This window comes from Stegostoma tigrinum, chromosome 21 (genome assembly GCF_030684315.1).
Source record: "Stegostoma tigrinum isolate sSteTig4 chromosome 21, sSteTig4.hap1, whole genome shotgun sequence".
Taxonomy (NCBI): domain Eukaryota; kingdom Metazoa; phylum Chordata; class Chondrichthyes; order Orectolobiformes; family Stegostomatidae; genus Stegostoma; species Stegostoma tigrinum.
Window position 1 is genome coordinate 7,682,159 of NC_081374.1, and position 20,765 is coordinate 7,702,923.

Here is a 20,765-nt window from a genome sequence, read left to right on the forward strand (position 1 = left end):
ACGGCAAATTATTTCTCACAGCACGAATCACTTTAGCTGAAGAGATTTAATTGTATGCATTAGTGTAACAGTGTTTTCCATTGGCTGTTTCACAGCCAGAGTGGGTGTGATTAATTATGACAACTGAATGCCTCCATGCTGAGTGTTAAGACCTAATATATCATGGGACAGAAACTAACCTGTAACTTCAAGCAATGTTTTAGAATGGGATGATACATTTCCTGCTTGCTCAGTGGCTGCAAAAGACCCCCAGCCATTTTGCCAGAAAGGCAGGAGAGCTGTCCTTGAAATCCTGGCTGATGATTATCCCACTCCCAGCATCAGTACTGTCATTGTCTCATTTTTGAAGGCTTCCTGCTTTCCAGCCGTCCCGTTATCTGTGTCTATCCAGCCGTCCCGTTATCTATGTCTATCCACCCCTCCGTCTCCATCAACATTTGAAATTTCTGGCCTAATTCTATCAAAATTGGCCTTCCTCCAATTTAGAGCTCTAACTTTTATATCAGGTCTATCCTTCTCATAACTATTTTAAAACTAATAGACTTGTGATCACTTGCCCAACAGTGCTCCCCCTCTGACACCTCATCACTTGCACTGCCTTATTTCCCAAGAATAGATCACGTTTTGCTCCTTCTGTAGTAGGTACAGGATATTGGTTAGGCCACTTTTGGAATACTATGTTTGATTCTGGTCTCCCTGCTGTAGGAAAGATGTTGTTAAACTTGAAACTGTTCACGAAAGATTTATAAGTATGTTGCTGGGGTTGGAGGGATTGAGCTACAGAAAGAGGCTGAATAGGTCGGGGCTATTTTCCCTGGGGTGGTGGAAGCTGAGGGGTGACCTTATAGAGGTATATAAAATCATGAGGGGTATGGACAGAGTGAATGGTCAAGGCCTTTTCCCCAGGGTAAGGGAACCCAAACTAGAAGGCGAAGGTTTAAGGTGAGATGGGAAAGATTTAAATGGGATTTCAGGGGCAACTTTTTCACACAGAGGGTGGTGCATGTTTGGAATGTGCTGCCAGAGGAAGTGGAGGATTACAATTACAACATTTTAAAAGTCATCTGGATGGTAGTTGAATAGGAAGCGTTTAGAGGGATATGGGCCAAATGCTGGCAAATGGGACTGGATTAATTTAGGATATCTGGTCGAAATGGACAAGTTGGACCAAAGTGCCTATTTCCGTGCTGTGATTCTATAAGTGTTCTGATTCTTATCACATTGCTGTATGTGGGCGCTTGTTCTGAATAAATTGACTGCCATGTTTCCTGGATTACAACATCGAATATGCTTCAAAGGTACTTGTTGAGTTCTTTGAGACAAGAGGAGGTCTTCAAAGGTGTTATCTAAATACAAATCCTTTGCTCTTTCTTGAAACATTTTCAGCAGGAATGGGTTTTCATCAAATTACATTCAATCTCCAACACAGAAACAGACCATTCAACCCATTTAATCCATGCTACTTCTAAAGCTGCACACAATCTTCCTCCCACCCTTCTACATTTCACACTATCAGCATATCCTTCTATTGCATTCCCCTTCATTTGTTTATTTACACTTAAGGGCAGCACTGTAGCTCAGTGGTTAGCACTGTTGCCTCACAGTGCCAGAGACCTGGGTTCAGTTCCACCCTCTGGCGACTGTGTGGACTTTGTATGTTCTCCCCATGCCTGTTTAGGTTTCCTTCAGGTGCTCCAGTTTACTCCCATTGTCCAAATTTGGGCAGATTAGGTAGATTGGCAATGCGAAATTGTCTGTAGTATGCAAAAATGTGTGGGCTAGGTGGATTAACCGTAGTAAATGCAGATTTACAGGGATAGGGCGGGGCATCTGTCAGGAATGTTCTTTGAAGGGTTGGTACAGACTCAATGGGCCAAAGGCCTCTTTCTGCACTGTGGGGATTCTATCTTCCTCCTAAATGCTGCCTTTAGTATTCACATCAACTAATCTTTGTTGTAACAAGTTCAACATTCTAACAATTTGCTCGGTAAAGATCTTTCTCCTGAATTCCCTATGGAATTTATTAGTGACTGGCATATTGTTGGCCCCTTTTTATCGCCTGCAAGTGGACATATCATCTTAGTGTCTAGCCTATCAAATCCTTTCATAATCTGAAAGACATTTCCCAGATTGCCCTTCAATTGTCTCTTCTTTCATGAATCCTTTACACCCCTTCTACATACATATAAACAAGAGTAGGCCACTCGGCCCTTTAATACTGGTCTCCTGTTCACTAAGATCATGGCTTATCTGATTTTAACCTCAAATCTATATTCCTGTGAATGCCCGATAATCTTTCATCTCCTTGGCAATCTTCCACTGCCTTAAATTTTTGTTTTGTTTATTTGTTCTGAATCACCTGCTTACTGAGAAAGGGAATTCCAAAGATTCTTGACCGTCTGCGAGAAAAATATATTTCCTCATCTCTCTCTCTCAAATGAGATCCCCCTTTAATTTTAAACAATCACTACTCATTCTGGATTCTCCCACGAGAGGAAACATCTCTTCCACAGCCACCCAGTTAAGACCCCTCAGGGTCTCATTGCTCTGTCCTTTTTTTCAATCTGTAGGCCAGAACAATGCACAGTACTCCGAGTGTAGTCTGCATTTGGTTCGATATTATTTTAACATGAGTCATTCATATTCCTTGAGTTCCACAAGCCTCTTCCAACATTAGCTTCAGGCAAAATGATTTATGCAGAAAATACTTAGAAAGAAAATATACTCCTTTATCATGGAGATAATTTTAACCAGATGCGAGCAACAATACAGGAAAGCGATGTAAATGTTTTACCCATTCAACACTGTTGGCACATAGCTTCACAGTAGAACTCAGCCTGGTGACTCTGTGGGTCTGTCTAGTGTGTAGGTCAGCCCTAAGGCCAGGGAGATAACAGACTCTAGCCCTATCTGCATTCAGTTACCTGAAATCTAACCAAATTCCTACGCCTATAGTAAAAGCAAAATACTGCAGATGCTGGAAATCTGAAATAAAAACAAAGTGCTGGAGTAACTCAGAGATAATAGATGCTGGAGAATGTGAGATAACAAGGTGTGGAGCTGGATGAACACAGCAGGCCAAGCTGCATCTTAGGAGCAGGAAAGCTGACATTTCGGGCCTAGACCCTTCATCAGAAACTCAGCATGTCTGGCAGCATCTGTAGACAGCAAAAAGGATATGCTTCCACTTCAGAAGACCAGGCATGTGAGGAAAAGTCCTATTGGACTCAATGTTAACCCTGTTTCTTTGCTATTTTAAAATTTATTTGTGGGAGGTGGATGTCGCTGACTGGGCCAGTAATTATAGCCCATTTCAAAATTGCCCTTGAGAATCTGATGGTGCTGAGCTGCCTTCTTGAAATGCTGCAGTCCTTGGGGAATCATGACACTCATAGCCCTTAAAGGGAGAAAATTTCAGGACTTTGACCCAGCAACAGTGAAAGAATGACCATATATTTCCAAGTCGGGATGGTAAGTGATTTAAAGGGGAGTCTGCAGCCTTGTCATGCTGATGCTCCCAGACCTGCAGTTTCCATAACACTGTCTCTTTTTTTTCCCCAAATTCCTCCTACAGATGGGCATTTTTGACTCAGGCTATGAGCTGTGTGTTTGTATCTATGTGTCCCATGTGTTATGATCCCAGATGATGGTAGTAATGAGCAAGGCAGATCCCAGAATAAAATATGGTTTGATAGATCATTTATTTTGATTTCAGTTAACATGATAGTCATTTACTGAAAGATAATCACACAAAACTGCACACTTTAATAATAGAACAGAAGTTTACTACATAAAGGCTGAAAACCAAAGCAAAAACTACCTTGATATAGAACACATTGTGAAAGATTGTAAAACATACACCAAAACAAAGTCTCATCAACTTCCCCGTCTTACGATTCAGATCCAGAGGAATGACCTCTCTGTATAAAGTCTTTAAATTTGATGAAGCTGATCCTCCCAATTATTTCCTGTGAACCGTAAAGCCTTCATATACCAATATTCACAAAACTGAGAGCTTAGATTTTGTTAGCTTTTAATAACCTGTAGATTTCTAACCAAACTCTCCTGGTAACCGTGCTTACCCTGAACTGTTCTGTACTCCCTTTCTGTGAGAGAAATTATGTTTGCTTCTGACCTCAGACTGGATATCCTCCAGACTGTCTAAAAACTTCTATTTGCTGGGTTTTCTGAACCAAGTCAAACTTTGATTATCATGAAGCAAATCCGCACATGGTAGTGTGCAGATGTATTGACTGCCAATTTCTGAAGTTGATGTTGCTTGAAAACCTCGGAGGTCTGCTCACTGAAAATTAGAGGGAAAATTGCTAATAGCCTTCCATATCCCACTATGTTAAACCAGTAAAAACAATCTTCCATGAACACTCGGGACATTTCTGACTGTTACTGTCATGGAAAGACTGTCTGACCTAGTTATTTTCTTAAACTGTTCAGAAAAATAGCCAACCCTATCTATATGCTACTCCTTCAAACTCCAAACTGATATGATATTAATATTGAAATGATATTAATGTATATATCAATCAGAAACATTTTATCACAATTCTGAAAATAGGCTTATCAGTGATGCCCCACACAATTGAATAGCTAGCTGCCATTCATTGTCTCCCATTTGGAGAGTGGGCTTTGGTAAGGTTCTGGGGTGGTGTTTTTCCCCAGAACAGTGCTCCAGAGTGAGTCGGGGCTGGTGAGGAAAATTGGAGGGTATAGTTTTATAGCTTTATTTGTTTCTACATATTTCAGCAGTGCCATCTTCATTTTACCATCTTGTTTTCTCAGTCTTGCCTTTCTTTCATGTTGATGGAGAACTTGTGCCCAGTTGATGCAAGAAATCTGGAAGTGGAAATGGTCTTCAAAGTTTGACATTTCGGAGAGCCGTATGTCAGAAAGAGGAGGTGTAATCCTGCTAGCACGCACAGTCAAATGCCATGGCTGTGTCCAGTGCCAAGTCATTCCATTGGCAGTCCCTGGCATCGTTGCCTGTTGGCCGGGTGTACTGCACTCCTGTGGAGAGTGGGGACCAGCTCTATGTCATCGGAGGCTGCGATGAAGACGGAAGCCCGGTCAGCAACTGTGAGGTTTACTACCCAGAGGCCAACCAATGGACCAGCCTGCCGCCCATGCCCACAGCAAGAGCGGGCGTAGCTGTAGCTGCCCTGGGCAAACAGATATTAGTGATTGGGGGAGTGGGAGTTCATCAGAACGCCCTGTCAACAGTGGAAATGTACAATGTGGATGAAGGCAAGTGGGAGCAGAAGAGTTTCTTGTGTGAAGCTGCCATGGGAGTGTCAGTGACTGTAAAAGGTAACCTTGATCCTGACTTCAGTTACCTAGGGAGACGGGAGAAGCTGAAGAGCGGAAAGAGCCAGGGGGACTTTCAGTAGAGATGTTGGGAACTATGATGGAATTTGTTGGTGGAATGTGTGTTGTCTCTGTCAAGGTGGCCATCAGCATCTGGACATAACACACCCCACTGCCATCCACCCCCATGGGTCTTTAACCCTCCCCTCCCCTCTTCCCTCCCCCAAACCATCACTGCCCAAACCCCACTTCAACTTGTTGGCTACACCCCTCACTCTAATGCTTGACCTTTGGCCTCCTTCTCAGTGCACCAATTGGTGTGCCACCTACTGGTGGCATTGACAATAAATGCAGCCTTGTTTTGCTGGGAGTAAGAAGAACGGAAGTCTTACTTTTGTATCGTGCCTTTCACCAGCCAGCACAGGGTGTCACAAAGCAATATACAGCCAGTTAAGGTGTAGTCCCTGTTGTAATGTAGGAAATGGAGCAGCCAATATTTGCTACATGGGCTCAAGGGGCCAATTGTTTTGCAATTGTACATTGCTATTGAAGAATGCTAGAATGAGTTCTCATTGTAACACAAATAAGCATAAAATGTAGGCTCAATATTATCCTCCAACAACTTCCCACCATGCACCAGTTATTGCTTGTTGTCTCATGGGGTTACTGACTTGTGGTATTGATAATAAAAGCAAGATAAGTAGGAAGCTCAATACTAAAAGATAGCTGCTGCAGCATATGGTGTCCCTTGTTAAGGCACTCCAAGCTTGCTGGTGAGACAGCAAACAAGGCAGGTTTTCTGTATTGACTTGGTCAGCCTCGCAGCTTGCATCCAACAGTCCCAGCTTTCCCTCAAAAACAGTTAATTCATTGCACCTGTTCTTTTTAACCACAACCATAACATTAACCAAACTTAACAATTTTATTGACAAGGCATTAACATCCCCTAGGAGGAAGCTATTTGGCCAATCCTATACAACCCATCTCTTCACTGGACAGACCAAAGTTTAATCCCATTAGCAACTCCCCCCCCCCACCCCCCGCCTCAGTCCCCCCTGTGTTACGCATTCCTTACCAACGATCAGCTCTGTTTCAGTGGGAAGCACTCTCAGGCCTGAAGCAAAAATTTGGGGCTCAAACCTCACTTCCAGAAACCTGGGTGCAAAATTTGGGTTGACTACCCCAGTGCAGTGCTCAGGAGTAAAAGTAACATCAAAGAGGATCACTGTCTAATTAGTTGAAGAGAAACAATTGGTGGAGAGTTGAATCTGAGGGTCTCCATGTCTCAGCCAAGGGGTGAGGTTGAGAAGGTAGGACCTTTTATGGTGACTTGAGCTGGTACAGAAATTGAACCTGCACAGTTGGCACACTCTGCGTTGCAAACTTGCCATCCAGCTAACTGAGGAGGTGCTACAGTGTTAGAACATAGGACATAGAACAGTATGGCACAGTTCATGCCCTTCGGCTCACAATGTTGTGCCGAACTTTTACCCTAATCCGACCACAACTCAGAAGTGCTGCACGAGCTGTAAAGCAGAATCCGTAGATCATGGAAGATGCTGTAGAAATGAAAAATCATTTTTTCTTCTCTCTAAGTGCATGACCATCAAAAGTAGGCGAGGTGCGATTAAGTCTGTGGTGTAACTGTCTAAGTTCAGTTATGAGGACAATCCATTAATTGGGGGAGTGGGGAGGAAGCATGGAGACTGTAACAGGCCAGCATTGGTCATTTTCCCAGAGAGTCATGTGGAGCTATTGTGTAAAGTTGTTTAAGGATGTTGGATAATGTACGTTTGGTTTGAACATTGCACTGGGTTCCCTGGTTTGTTTAATTTCAGACTGTCGGGTCTATGCAGTGGGTGGAATGGGATCAGACATGTATCCACAAGCTAACCTCCAGCAATATGACATAGTGAAGGACATCTGGCTCTCACTTCCTGCCATGCCTACCCCGAGATATGCAGCCAGCACCTTCCTACGAGGGAGCAAGATCCATGTATTTGGTAAGTCCTGAGACATTAACAAAGAAAAACTTGTTATTTAGAGATTATTAACCTCAGGACATCTCAAAGTGCTTCAGAGTCAATGAACTGCTTTTGAAATGTCATCGCTGTTGTAATGTAGGAAATGCAGCTGCCAATTTGCTCACAGCGAGCTCCCATAATCAGGAAGGGGTATTAGCCAAAGAATCTGTTTTGGTGACAACGATAACGCTTGTGCTGTTTCTCAAAATAGTCCAATGGAGTCTTTTCCACCCAGCTGAGACAGCAGACTGGGGCCTTGAAGTAAAGTTTTGACTCTTCTGTAGTGTGGCTGTCCCACAGTACTGCCTGGACTCTGGTGTTCATTAACATATGGTGGGCCCTCTGTGACAGCCTGGGACACTCCCTTATTAGTACAGTGGGTGTATTCTGGGATCTCTCGATTGTCACCAGTTCTTGCTTCCCCTTTCTTGACTATAGTAGTTTCTTATCTGTCATTGGATAAGCATATGAACATACATGGAATAGTGTAGGTTAGATGGGCTTGAGATCGGTATGACAGGTCGGCACAACATCGAGGGCCGAAGGGCCTGTACTGTGCTGTAATGTTCTATGTTTTATCTAACTGTGGCTGCTGGATTTGGATCAGAACAGGAAATAGGTATTTATATCTATTCCACTATTCAGTGAGATCAGGGTTGTCTCTACGTCAGCTGATTGTATTCAGCATTAAAACACTTCTAAGGTCACTTTAATCTGAGTTTAAATCCTTTGGCAATCTCCTTGCATCTCTCCAATCTTTACTACATTTTCCCAATGGGCAGCTAAGCCAGACTTCCAAAGATAGCAGCGTCATTCTCTCAATCTCTCATACTGTAATTTTAACACTGGCCTAAACTGGGGCATACTTTCTACTCAAGCTAATATGAGATAGGGCCTGTCAGCAAGATGGAGAGGCCTAGAGAGAGTTTTTTTTTAAATTAACCATTTGTTGAGCTCCATGAGCCATACCTCCATAACCCACATGGTAAGATAAGACAAAGAACTAGATGCTAAAGATCAAAAACAAAAATTTCCAGAGAAACTCAGCAGGTGTGGCAACATCTGTGGAGAGAAAGACCAGAGTTATGTTTCAAAACCAGTGACCAGTTAGAATCAGTTCTGATGAAGGGTCTCTGGACTCAAAATGTCAACTGTGTTTCTTTTTTTGTAGATATGTCCAGATCTGTAGAGTTTCTGTTTTGGACCCATTTGGGAAGCATCAGCCTCCCTTGCCTTAGGTTCTCCCCTTCTTATCCATGAGACCCTGGTGAAGACTTCTTCACTAAATCTGCCTTTCTATTGGTGGATGGCCAGGGATCATCTGATTCTGTACATTCAGTCGCGACTTCCCACCACTTCAGATTCAGGAATTAAAACAGCAGCAGTACATGTCAGTGGACTGGTGATCCAGAACCCCAGGCTACTGTTCTAGGATCGTGGGTTCAAGTCCTACTGAGGCAGATGGTGAAATTTGAATTCAATAAAACATTAGAATAAAAAGCTAAGCATTGTGACCATGTCAGTTTGCCATAAAAACCCAACTGGTCCACTAATGTCCTTTACAAAGGAAGCTGCCATCCTTACCTGGTCTGGCCTACATATGACTCCAGACCCACAGCAATGTGCTTGACTCTTAACTACTGTCTGGACAATTAGGGATGGGCAATAAATCCCAGTGAGAGACACATCCTGTGAATGAATTGAAAAGTCTCAAATTTTCACCAATACAGAACACAATAGGGTCAATCACAGCTAGACCACGCCCTTGCTCTTTTTTCAAATTGTGCCATAGTATTTTTGCATCCACTTGAAAGAAGAAACAGGGTCTCATTTTAAGATTTCATCCTAAAGACATCACCTACTATAGGGCATCATTTCCTCAGTTCTACACTGGGACTGACTAGTTTAAGTTGCTTTTGAGCCGCTCTGATCTTCACCTCTCCCACCTTTCTCTTCCCTCTTCTGCTGGGGATGTTCGTGTTTGAGTGCTGAGACCGTGAAAGCTCTGCAGCATGACAGTGTGATAGAACAGCTTTCACCTTATTGTTTCAGTTTATTTCTCCCGTGGTAGGTGGAAGACAAGCAAAGAATCCGGTCAGCGCCTTCGAAGTCTATGACATTGAGGCAAAGTCATGGAGCAGGTTCCCAAGTATTCCCGGCCGGCGAGCTTTCTCGAGCTGTGTGATGACGGAGAAGAACTTCTTTAGTCTTGGAGGCCTGCAGCAAGCTCAAGGCTACAAGAGACCTAAGTTTGTCAGGACTGTGGAGGTGTTTGACGTTGAGCAGGGTATGTAAGGGCAGCTAACAGAGCAGAGAGTACGAGTCCTGTGAGTTGCCCAGTTTAATGTCAGAGTAAATGTAACCCAGTAACTAGAGACCATATAGTGTTTGGAGTTCAGTTGCTGGCAAGTACTCAAAATGGGAATGCCTGGTTTAGGCTCCAGTAGTACTTTGATACTATCTTGAACAAAGTGAGAAAGTGGAGTTGACCATAAGAAAATTAGAAATATGAACAAGTGCAGGCCATTCAGCCCCTTGAGCCTGCTCGACAATGCAATAAGATCATGGCCGATCCACCATTCCTCATGTCTACTTTCCTGACCTTTCCCAATAACGTTGGTTTCCCCAACTGATCAAGAATTTATCTACCTCAGCCTTAAATATATACAAGGACTCTTCCCCCACAACTCTCTGTGGCAAGGAGGTCCAAAGGCTCTCAACCCTCTGAGACAAGAGATTCCGCCTCATCTCAGTCTTGAAGTGGTGCCCCTTTATTCTGAGGCTATCCCTCTGGTCCTAGTCTCTCCCATGACGGGAAACGTACTCTCAGCATTTACCCTATCAGGCCCCTTAAGAATCCTGTACATTTCAATGAGATCACCTCTCATTCTTTTAAACTCCAGTGAGTGGACTCCCAACCTGTTTGGCCTTTGCTCATAAAACAATCCCTGCTTCATAGCACTCATCGTAGTGAACCTTCTCTGAACTGCATCCAATGGAAAGATATCTTTTCTTGAACAATGAGACCGAAACTGTTCACAATGCTCCAGATATGGACTCACCAGCACCTTATACAGTTGAATTAAGATTTCCCTACCTGTTATACTCCGACCCCCTTGAAATAAGGGCTGACATCCCATTAGCCTTCCTGATTACCTGTTGCCCCTGTGTGCTAGCTTTCTGTGTTTAATGCATAAGTCTCCCCAAGTCCCTTTGTGTTGCAGCTTTCTGCAGGCTTTCTCCAATTGAGTGAAAATCCAGCTGTTATCTTATTGTCCAGCTGAGTGGATTTGAGATACTTATGAGCCACTCCTGCTCCTAATTCTGCTGTTCTTACATTTTGTCTTTTCATTTGTCAGTTGTTTTATTTTCCCTTCATCCTCTCTCTCTCTCTCTCTCCTTGCCATGTTCTGCTTTTGATCTTCGTGCCTTTCCATTTCCTAACAAGGGGGCTGGATGAAAACAGGACGCCACCTAAACATGAGGAAGAAGAGAGCTGATTTTGCGTCTGCATACCTCCAGGGCAGGGTGATAGTGGCTGGAGGTCTAGGTAAGACACTCACTTGGCCTGTTGCAATATTGTTCTACCTTTTGTACAATGCTAAGCTCCTTTCGGCATTCCCAGTTGACAGCTTGAGTTGGCTTGTGCTGGCCTCTATTCCTCGATGGTGTTTGATTTTGAGTTGTGTCTAATTCTGCCTTTCTTAAAAAAAAAAGAAGCATCTGAATTTCACTGTCTCTTTTTCAAAATTGTTAAGCTTGGGATTTTTTTGTTTTGAAAATTTATTATTTTGTGGAATGTGGGCATCATTCACAAAGCCACCATTTATTGCCCATTGTTTTGTTGTACAAACCACTGCCAGCAAATGGTTGGCGTAAAGAGCTACCACTAATCCTTCTTCCTGCTGGATCTAAAGGTCTGTTTCATTAACATTGGTACAGATGAACCACTGATAGTCTTAACAGGAATTGGCACTTGTGTGAACAACAAAGTTTCCTCAGGGCAGTGCCTTCACTAATCAGACTCATCCTGCCTGGTTTAAATTTAAACAAAGCTTGGAAATGTTAGTTGCCAGTCATCATCTAACTGGTGCATTCTCCAAGTCATATCTTTTACAATTAGAGTCCGTTTACTGAACAATCAGCTTATTCTTCTCATGCTATATAACCATGTTGAAGGGCGTCACAGTGGCTCAGTGGTTAATACTGGTGCCTCACAGAACCAGGGGCCAAGATTCAATTCCAGCCTCGGGTGACTGTCTGCGTAGAGTTTGCACATTCTTCCTGTATCTGTTTGGGTTTTCTCCAGATGTTGAGGTTTCCTCCCATAATCCAAAGATGTGCAGATTAGTTGGATTGGCCATGCTAAATTGCACACAGTATCCAGGGGTATGCAGGAACTGCAGGGTTACAGGGATAGGGTAGGGAGTTGGGCTTGGTTGGGATGCTCTTCAAAGGACCAGTGCACTCCCACAGTGTAGGGATTATATGTCGCTCCCTTTTACACTGGTATTCTTGTTAATTGTCCTGATGTTTGCAAGATGGATAGTTTCAACAAAATGTGTCATTTTTCAAGAAAGAAAGAGTTGCATTTCTGTAACACCTTCCATAGACTCAGGACATCCTAACCATCCAATTTTGAAAGGTAGTCACAGTTGTAACTTAGGAAACATGGCAGCAAATTTACATACAGTAAACAGGATTGTGATTCTAATTTGATGAAAGGTCACAGAACCGAAACATTAATTTGTTTCTTATTGCACAGTTGCATCCAGACCTTTGAGTATTTCTTATATTTTACTGATATTGGTTGAGGAATAAATATTGGCCAAAATGATGGAGAGAGTTGCTCTGGAAATGTGCCGTGGGATCTTTTACATCCAGCTCTGAAAGCAGCTGGGGGCCCGTGTTTAACATTTCATTTAATAAGTGGCAGCTCAGACAATGTAGCACTCCCTCAGCATTTACACTGGGAGCATTAGGCTAGACTGCTCACGTCTCTGGAGTGGTCCTTCTGCTGGCTGTGTTGTGAAGGTGCAGTCACGATACCACAACTGACGCAAGCAGTCAGCAATGCAATGTCTGCAAGAGAATTCTCAACGCTCAGTAACATCTGGTCCTTACAGACTGTGCCCTGCAAAGGCTGCAGCCGTAGCCACTTGCATCCCTTCACAAATGGGAACACAGTTTTGTTGAGGAGACCCAAGAAAGGTGGAACATACAAGGAAGGACCTTTGAAACAAACACAGAGAATGCTGGAGACACTCGGCAGGTCTGGCAGCATTTGTGGCCAGAGAAATAGGTTAATGTTTCAAGTCCAGTATGTGTTTTCTTCAGAGCAATGTGTTCTTTTACCTAAGGAAGGACATACTTCCCTAGAGGAAATGAAACAGCAGTTAAGTACTGTGGATGCTGAAGATCTGAAACAAAACTAGAAATTGCTGGAGAAACTCAGCAGGCCTAGCAGCATCTGTGGATAGAGAAACAGAGGTAACATTTTTGACTCCTGTACAATTCCTCAGAAAGTTTTTGTTTTGTTTTTTATTAACCTATTTTCTCATCAAACTGCTCAGTTATGTTGTTACACATTTCTTGAATATGTGTGATTTGAACCTGCACCTTCCTGGCTCAAAGGTAAAGTTACCACATTGTGCCACTGCAGGCTATGTATGCTATTCAGATAATACAGTCAGTGAGGAGACACTCAGGTCTGAAGAAGAATCATACTGGACTTGAAATTTCATCTCTATTTCTCTCTCCACAGATGCTACCAGCCCTGATGACTTTCTCCAGCATTCTCTGTTTCAGATTTCCAGCATCTGCAGTATTTTGCTGGAAAGGAAGGAGACTTTTCTCTGTTTCTACTTTGAGAGGTATCTGGAGCCTCTACCTTTAAGAGTGTGCAGTTCTCAAATGTCGCCAGCAGAGGTTGCTGCAGGCAAAGGGAAGTAAAACAGGAAACTGGATGAAGAAAGGGCTCTTTCACCAGAAATACAATCTGGTTGTCTTGGCACAATGTCTAACTGCCTGCTAAATTGCATCAAAGCAATCGCTCTGATAGCCAACTGGGAATTCTATCCCTTTGAAATATTTTGAAAGAATGAAGAAAACTTATAAATCTGCAGCATATTTCATGACCCCGAGGTCATCTCAGAAAAGTACAGTCATAAGTAACCACGGTTATGGAGTCATAGAGGTTTACAGACCTTTGGTCCAACTTGTCTGTGCTTCCCAGTTTTCACAGTTAATCTAGTCTCATTCACCCACATTTGGTCCGTACCCCTCTATACCTATCCCATCCATGTACCTGTCCCAATGTTTCATAAATGACAAAATTGTACTCACCACCACCTCTACATCCAGCAGCATGTTCCACACACACCACCTTCTGTGTGAAAATATTGCCCCTCTGGACCCTTTTACATGTCCTCCCTTCTCACCTTAAACCTATGCCCTCCAGTTTTAAACTCCCCTGCTACAGGGCAAAGCCGTTGCCTATCTACCTTATCAATGCCTGTCTTGATTTTATCGACCTCTATAAGATTACCCCTCAGCCTGCTATGTGCCAGGGGAGGAAATCCCAGCCTATCCAGCCTCTCTCTACAACTCAAACCTTCCAGTCTAGGTAGCATCCTATTAAAATGTTTTCTGCATTCTTTCGAGTTGAATAATATCCTTTCAATAGCAGGGCAACCGGAACTGCACATACTGCTCCAAATATGGCCTTACCAAAGTCTTGTACAGCTGCAACAAGATGGCCCGACTCCTGCACTCGATAGTCTGAATGATGAAAGCAAGCATGCCAAAGGCCGCCTTCGCTACCCTGTCTGCCTGTGACTCCATTTTCACTCGTGTTAGAATGTATGCACAGCAGCCTCTCTCAAACAGTGAGGTGATCGCTGCTATTTGTATTATCGAGGTCTTGAAGGATAGTCTTCTTTGAGTAGTGGATCTCTTCTGTCCACCTTAGAGGGTAGAGGGGACATGTCCCAATACGGCACCTCTAGCAGTGCAGTACTCCCTTGGTATCCCACTGCAGGGACGGCCTGGATATTGCCACCCAGGAATGTGTGCTGAACCTACGACTTTCTGAGTTGAGGACACTGCCAAATGAGCCCACAGTTACCAGGTTGAGTGAGAAAGACTTTCTAGGCTTCAGCACAACTCACTGTTTCTCAGGCATTTCAGAAAGCTCAGAATTAACCAGGATAGCAGGGATTGCTGCCACATACTTTGATCAAGTACTCAAAAGTCCAATTTGGGACATTTTCACCCTTGTTAACCCAAATGATTCAGCTCAAACCTGTTCATTCCTTACACAGAGTGGCTGGATTCTCAGTGTTGTGTCCAGCAGTGACTGCAGGATGCAGATTAATGACTAATGTTGAGAACAGGCAGAGGGGAAAGGTGCAGGGCAGTGAGCTAGGAACAGTGTACCGTGAAAAACACCAGCAGGTAGCAGCAAGCAGATGATTGGGCTGTGTGGCAGGGAGAAAGATGGTGTAGAACTGGGCCTCCTCACGTACACTAACACTGCTGCTTGTTCCTAAGACGATCGACTGAAGAGGCCCCGGTGCTAGAGGTACTGCAATCAATCTGAGTAACCAGCAGCCGGGAAAGGGTTTTGTACGGCAGTGTTACATGCCTGTCATTTGTTTTCTGCTGAGTCTGTCAAACTGTGTGCTTATCAAAGAGTGACAGGACTGGTCTGTGATGCCTTCTGCAGTTGAATAGCACACCAATCCTCACTTCCTAATCTCTCTCACATGAAAAGTGTCGAGTTTTCATGAAGTTGGCAGGTTTCCATGAGGACCACCACCCAGTGACAACCGTCAGATGAGGGCAATAAGCCAACAGGAGTAGGTTCCTTGTGACCCTTTGACGTGCTGTGTCAGGCAGGAGGACAGAAAGGATCGATCCTGGATGCCAAGGTATTGCTCAGGGAGAAAATGCAAACCTTCCCTGTGAATTGTTACTCATAGCCTCCCAGCCAATTATGCCTGGATGGAGGGTTAGCTGTGCTTGAGAGGACAGGGACTGCACCTGAGGGCTGGGTCAAGATGTATTAACAGTTGTCTGTTTTCCAGGAGACCAGCCAGCAGTTCTGAGCTCAGCCGAGGCCCTGCACCCAACCAAGAACAGGTGGGAACGGCTGCCACCCATGCCCACTGCCCGCTGCACCTGCGCCAGCATCGTCTTTAAGAACCGCCTTTTGGTCATTGGCGGAGTGTCTAATGGACCCAGCGACGCTGTGGAAGCTCTCTACCTGATAGACTCATAGATGCTCGAAGTGGCCACATGTGAAGGAGAGCTCATCTGGAGGCTTCTTACTTCAGGGTTTAATTGTCATTTGCTTCTGGCTGTTGAACCTGAAGGCTGGTGTATTCTCCTCTCAAACCCAGTGAAGTGTTGGAATTGAGGCAGGACTTAAATCTCCACCCTGCTTCCATGCAGTATGTGGCAGACAAATACCTCCAACTCTTTGTCACTTTCCTTCTGTGAGTTGGTTCAGACCATTTCAATGGGACCACGAATCATCCTGTCAAATCCCCTTCTTTGTGGAACATGAGGCTGTCACAGAACTTCTCATCCTGTCCACTTCTTCCTCCTCAGCCACCTGGTTCCAGCAGGAAGTTTATCCCAGAGCGCCTCCTTTCACTTCTGAGCCGCTGATCATCCTGGAGATGGAGTATGTAATTGAGGGATTTGTCTAAAGGATTGAATTACCACAGTACACAGGGAGATGAAGGTTTGTTAGCCGGCTCAGTGAGGCAGTCAGTAAACATTTTGTTGATCTCTTCATCTTGATGCTACACCTTGACTGGGCACCTCAATAGGTCTTAGCTTTGCCTCTAACAAACAGCTTAGCAATCTTTTTAAAAAAAAATTTTGCATGAGGTGACTAATTGAGACAGAGACCCCGAGCTCAGTTCAGATGAAAGGTCCCTGGACATTAGCTCAGCTTTCTCTCCACAGATGCTGCCAGACCTGCTAAGTTTCTCCAGCACTTCCTGCTTCTGTATCAGACTCCCAGCATCAGCAGGTTTTTGCTTTTTCTCTTTTGGACCATCCTTGACATTGAAAAGGTGTTGGCTTCATCAGTCATTAACCAACAGGAAAATCCTCCAGCATGTTCAGAGACTTTGGAAATAAACATGTGGCGGAGTGAACTCCAATTGGCATCTTGCGGCTCTTGCTGCGATTCAGGGTGTAAGGCAGTGAGGCTATTAACCAACAAAGTCAGAGACTTGGATGACCCAGCTAACAAATATTGTAGGAAGCTGTGAAGTGAGAGATCTGGCAGATTGGCCCCTCTTACTGCAATAGCTTGGGTGTAATTTTAGTGTGAATCCATATTTAGAATAGCTGCACTGGTCTCTCCATTGTGACTGTGGATTGATGTGATTGGCAGTATTACCATATACCTCAGCCCTTCGACGTCAGAATCACCGATTCACCACAACACAACGGGAGGCCATTCAGCCCACCATATCTCTGCTGGCTGCCTGAAGGAGCAATTCACTAAGTGCCAATTCCCTGCCTTTTCCCTGTAGCCCTGCACATTCTTCCTTTTCTGATAATAATCTAATCCCCTCCTAAATGCCTCAATGAACAAGCTTCCACCACGCCCTCAAGTAGTATGGTGCACATTTTATGGTTAGTGTCTATCAGTCTGAAAAATCATTGGAATGAAAGGTTTTCAGTAGGTGGACTCAGCTACTGAGCCTGAACAGGTACTGTAAGGAGGTTGTGTGGCATCTGTGCTCTGGGTTCAAGTCCCATCCCAGGACTCAATGGTTAAGAAAGGCACAGCCAGAAGATGCACGAGCAGATATAGTATCAATTTCTAAAGCCTTCCAGCAACAAGAAGTGGGAAAGCTTCTTTACCAGCCACAATCCATAGCTCCCATCTGCCACAGGTATAGAATGCCAAAGTGGGCTGAAGGGCCTACTCCTAATCCTGTTTTCAATGCATTCAAAATTTTATGTTGCCATAGTGATACAAACTCTGAAAGATGGGTTTGGCTCGATATGTCTGTTGTCAACAGTCAGGGTTGAATCCTTTTCCTAACTGGGACTGAATTTGAGAACCAGCACCTCGTGAGGAAGCTAGTGGTTCTTTGGGTCAGACCTGCCTTTGAAAGGAGAAGGATTCATAAGCATTTCCTTCGGCACTTGAATATTTTTTGCCTTGTCGATCAGGAATGTTGCTAGGGATTCAAAATGGCAGCAATGAGGCCAGATTGGATAGGCTAGAACAAACAAAGTCGCTGGAAAAGCTCAGTAGGTCTGGCAGCAGCTGTTGAGGAGAAAACAGAGATAACATTTCGATGATCCAATGACCCTTCCTCAGAACTGATGGCGGCTGGGAAAACGTCAGTTTATATGCAGAAAATAGGGAGGTGGGTGGGGTAGGGAGTAAACGATAGGATAGAGCCCAAAGAGAGAGAAAGACAGATGGACAGACAAAGGAGTTGCTAACGATCAGGCTGGGAGGGTGAGGAGTTGTTAATGTTAGTGACTAACAACGGGGGGTGTGCAGTGGCAGGCGATGTGGTAACCTTGGTGTGTGGGATGGGGGCGCTGGGACAAGGGAGAGTTTAGGCCGTAAAATTATTGAACTCAGTATTGATTCCAGAGGGCTGTAAGATCCCCAAGCGGAAAATGAGGTGTTGTTCCTCCAGCTTGCGTTGGGCTTTGCTGGAACACTGTAGCAAGCCAGAGACACAGACATTGGCCAGGGAGCAGGGTGGTGCATTGCAGTTGCAGGCAACAGGTAGTTCAGGGTGTCTTGCGAGTAGAATGTAGATGTTCTGCCAAGCAGTCATCCAGTCTATACTTCATTTCCCCAATGCAAAGGAGACTACATTATGAGCAGTGAATGCGCTGGACTAGATTGTGGGAAGTGCAGGTGAAGTGTTGCTTCACCTAAAAGGTATGGTTTGGTCCTTGGATACTGGGGAGGGAGGAGGTAAATGGGCAGGTGTTGCACCTTCAGCGGTTACAGGGGAAGGTGCGGTAGGGCTGTGGGGTGGTGTTGGGGAGGAAGGAAGTGTGGACCAAGGTATCCCGAAGGGAACGGTCCCTGCTGAAGGTGGACAAGGGAGGGGAGGGATGTGTCTGGTGGTGGCATCTTGCTGGAGGTGGTGGAAATGGTGCCTGATGATCTTCAGGATGTCGATGCTGGTTACAATATAATATGCTAGATTAGTCCCATGGTTGTTACGATTCAATAAGCAGCAGGGTAGAAGCTACATGGACAATACTTAGCCATTTTGGGGGTCTGTTAGCTCAGTTGGCTGAATGGCTGGTTTGTAGTATCAATGATTGGATTCAATTCCCACACCAGCTGAGGAAACCCTAAAGGATTCTCCTGCTGAATGTCTCCTCCTCAAGTGCAGAAGGAAATGTACATGAATTCTTCTTCTTTCAAAGGCAGGTCTGACCCAAAGTGGGTTAAATTACCACCAGCCACCTGTCTCTAATGGCAGAGCAGCTTACAGTCTGATAAGATCATTGCAACTTGGCCTGTTTGTAAATGTAGTCATGTCTCCACATAAGATCCTGTCTTATTGGTTCCCAAATCCTTGCGTATGCAGGGTATGTTTATGTTGAAAGAAGAAAACCCATAATACATGACTGTCCCACCTCCCTGGGGAAGTTACTGACTTGTCCCTTACAGGTAATGATACGGTAGTGGAAGTCCACTTCAAGCAGATGTCTAAAAACTGAAACTGCATTGTAGCTGGATTGCACTAACTGGCAAAGTGGAGGTTTCAATAAAGATTTAACTCTTTTTGGGAGTCCTAAAACCCCTACACTGTAATTGAATATTAAACCACAGCCTTTCACCATGCATTAACTCATCTGGTATCAATGGTGGGAAGTTCTATATTGTAATCATTCTCTGGATTAAAAAAAGGTTTCTCCTGAACAGTGATTTATCAGTGATTGGCTTATACCCACAGTCCCTTGTTCTGTCTAAAGCCACTAAAGGAACAAACTCCAGCCTATTCAATCCTTGCCAATGGTTACAGCCGCTCAGTTCTCTGATAAACTGTAAATTTCAATGAGACCATGCAGAATAGAAGAGAGAAGCCAATGGCTTGTATATTTCATTAAATTGCTGTTGAGATTTAATTGTTGACTAATTAGTTATGACAGTGAGGAGAATCATTTCCATTAGCACAGGGGCTAATTTCTCATTAACATGTTGTCTTCCTTTGAAGTGTTAATACAGTTGATAATGAAATTAGTGATGTTTACTGTGTGTTTACCAATGGACAGTTTTCAATGTTGCAATTTGCAGTGTCTGTTGCCGTAGATTTGAAAAGCAGATAAGGTAAACTGGCTGATTGGCACACTGCAAATCAGAGTGGGCAAAGTCATATCACATTCCCGCACCACCCCCGCCCCTCTGAGTATGTTGTGGAGCATCAGTTCAAGTGGGCGTATTTTCTCCAATATACAGGTTGGGAAGTTGGGGGGAGCAAAGTGGGGTGTGAGGTCCCAACAACCACAACAACAGAACAAATAAATGCAACATTTGGAAGCAAGAGAGCTAGGAGTGAGACGAGGAGAAATACTCTACTCAGAGAGTTAGGATTCAGAGTGTGCTGCTTGGGAGAGTATTGGAGGCGGATTTCAAAGGAATCTCCAGAAGGGGGCTGGATATGTATTTGTAAAGGCTGAATTTCAAGGGCTAGAGAGAGAGAGAGAGAGACCTGGAAAGCTCTTTCAGGAACCAGTACAGACACTTGGGTTGAATGACCTCCTCTTATACTGTAAAGTTCTATGATTCTACTTACAATATTCACCAGCTGACTGTCCTTCCTAGTGGGGAATTTGCTGTTTTTTCGCTAGATCAATAATTCCAGCCTCTAGATTACTAGTCTATTATCATTACAACTGTCTGTCTGTAACCTGTTCGTCTGACATGTTCAAGGTGCTAAAAAAAAGTTGCTGTAAAAGCTCAGCAGGTCTGGCAGCATCTGTGGAGGAGAAAAAAGAGTTAACATTTTGGGTTCGGTGACCCTTCCTCAGAACCATTCTGAGGAAGGGTCACCGGACCTGAAACATTAACTCTTTTTTCTCCTCCACAGATGCTGCCAGACCTGCTGAGCTTTTCTAGCAGTTTTGTTTTTGTTACTGATTTACAGCATCTGCAGTTCTTTTGGTTCTTATGTTCAAGGTGCTGATAGCTTTGATTATAAATGTAATTAGTCATATTTCTTGTTTTAAACCTCATCTGAGGAAATGAGAGAATCTGGAACTCGGCATCTCATTGTCCTGAGTGTGACCACAAATAGAGAAGTGCAGGAGGACAGACAGTTTCCTAGTTTGGAAATGTTCAAGGTGGGAGGGTGAGTATGTAAAGGCGAGAATGAGATTAAAGAATGTGTCAGTCCAGAGCAAACAGTG

At 44.1% G+C, this 20,765-nt stretch overlaps 1 protein-coding gene across 5 annotated transcripts in view; it reads left to right on the forward strand.

Annotated features, from left to right (window-relative positions):
• The first annotated feature begins 4,799 nt into the window (after window positions 1-4,799).
• Window positions 4,800-20,765, forward strand: part of klhdc8a (kelch domain containing 8A) — a 39,029-nt gene continuing 23,063 nt past the window's right edge. For 2 of the 5 annotated variants that reach the window (XM_048552934.2, XM_048552931.2), the window contains exons 1-4: window positions 4,800-5,322; window positions 7,158-7,322; window positions 9,415-9,630; window positions 10,792-10,893. In XM_048552934.2, coding sequence (XP_048408891.1) covers window positions 4,947-5,322; window positions 7,158-7,322; window positions 9,415-9,630; window positions 10,792-10,893 — 859 coding nt within the window. In that variant the 5' untranslated portion in view covers window positions 4,800-4,946. Of the gene's footprint in view, window positions 5,323-7,157; window positions 7,323-9,414; window positions 9,631-10,791; window positions 10,894-12,703; window positions 12,828-15,430; window positions 19,275-20,765 lie in introns of those variants that run through there. The other 3 variants (XM_048552932.2, XM_048552935.2, XM_048552933.2) reach the window with 3 other exon arrangements.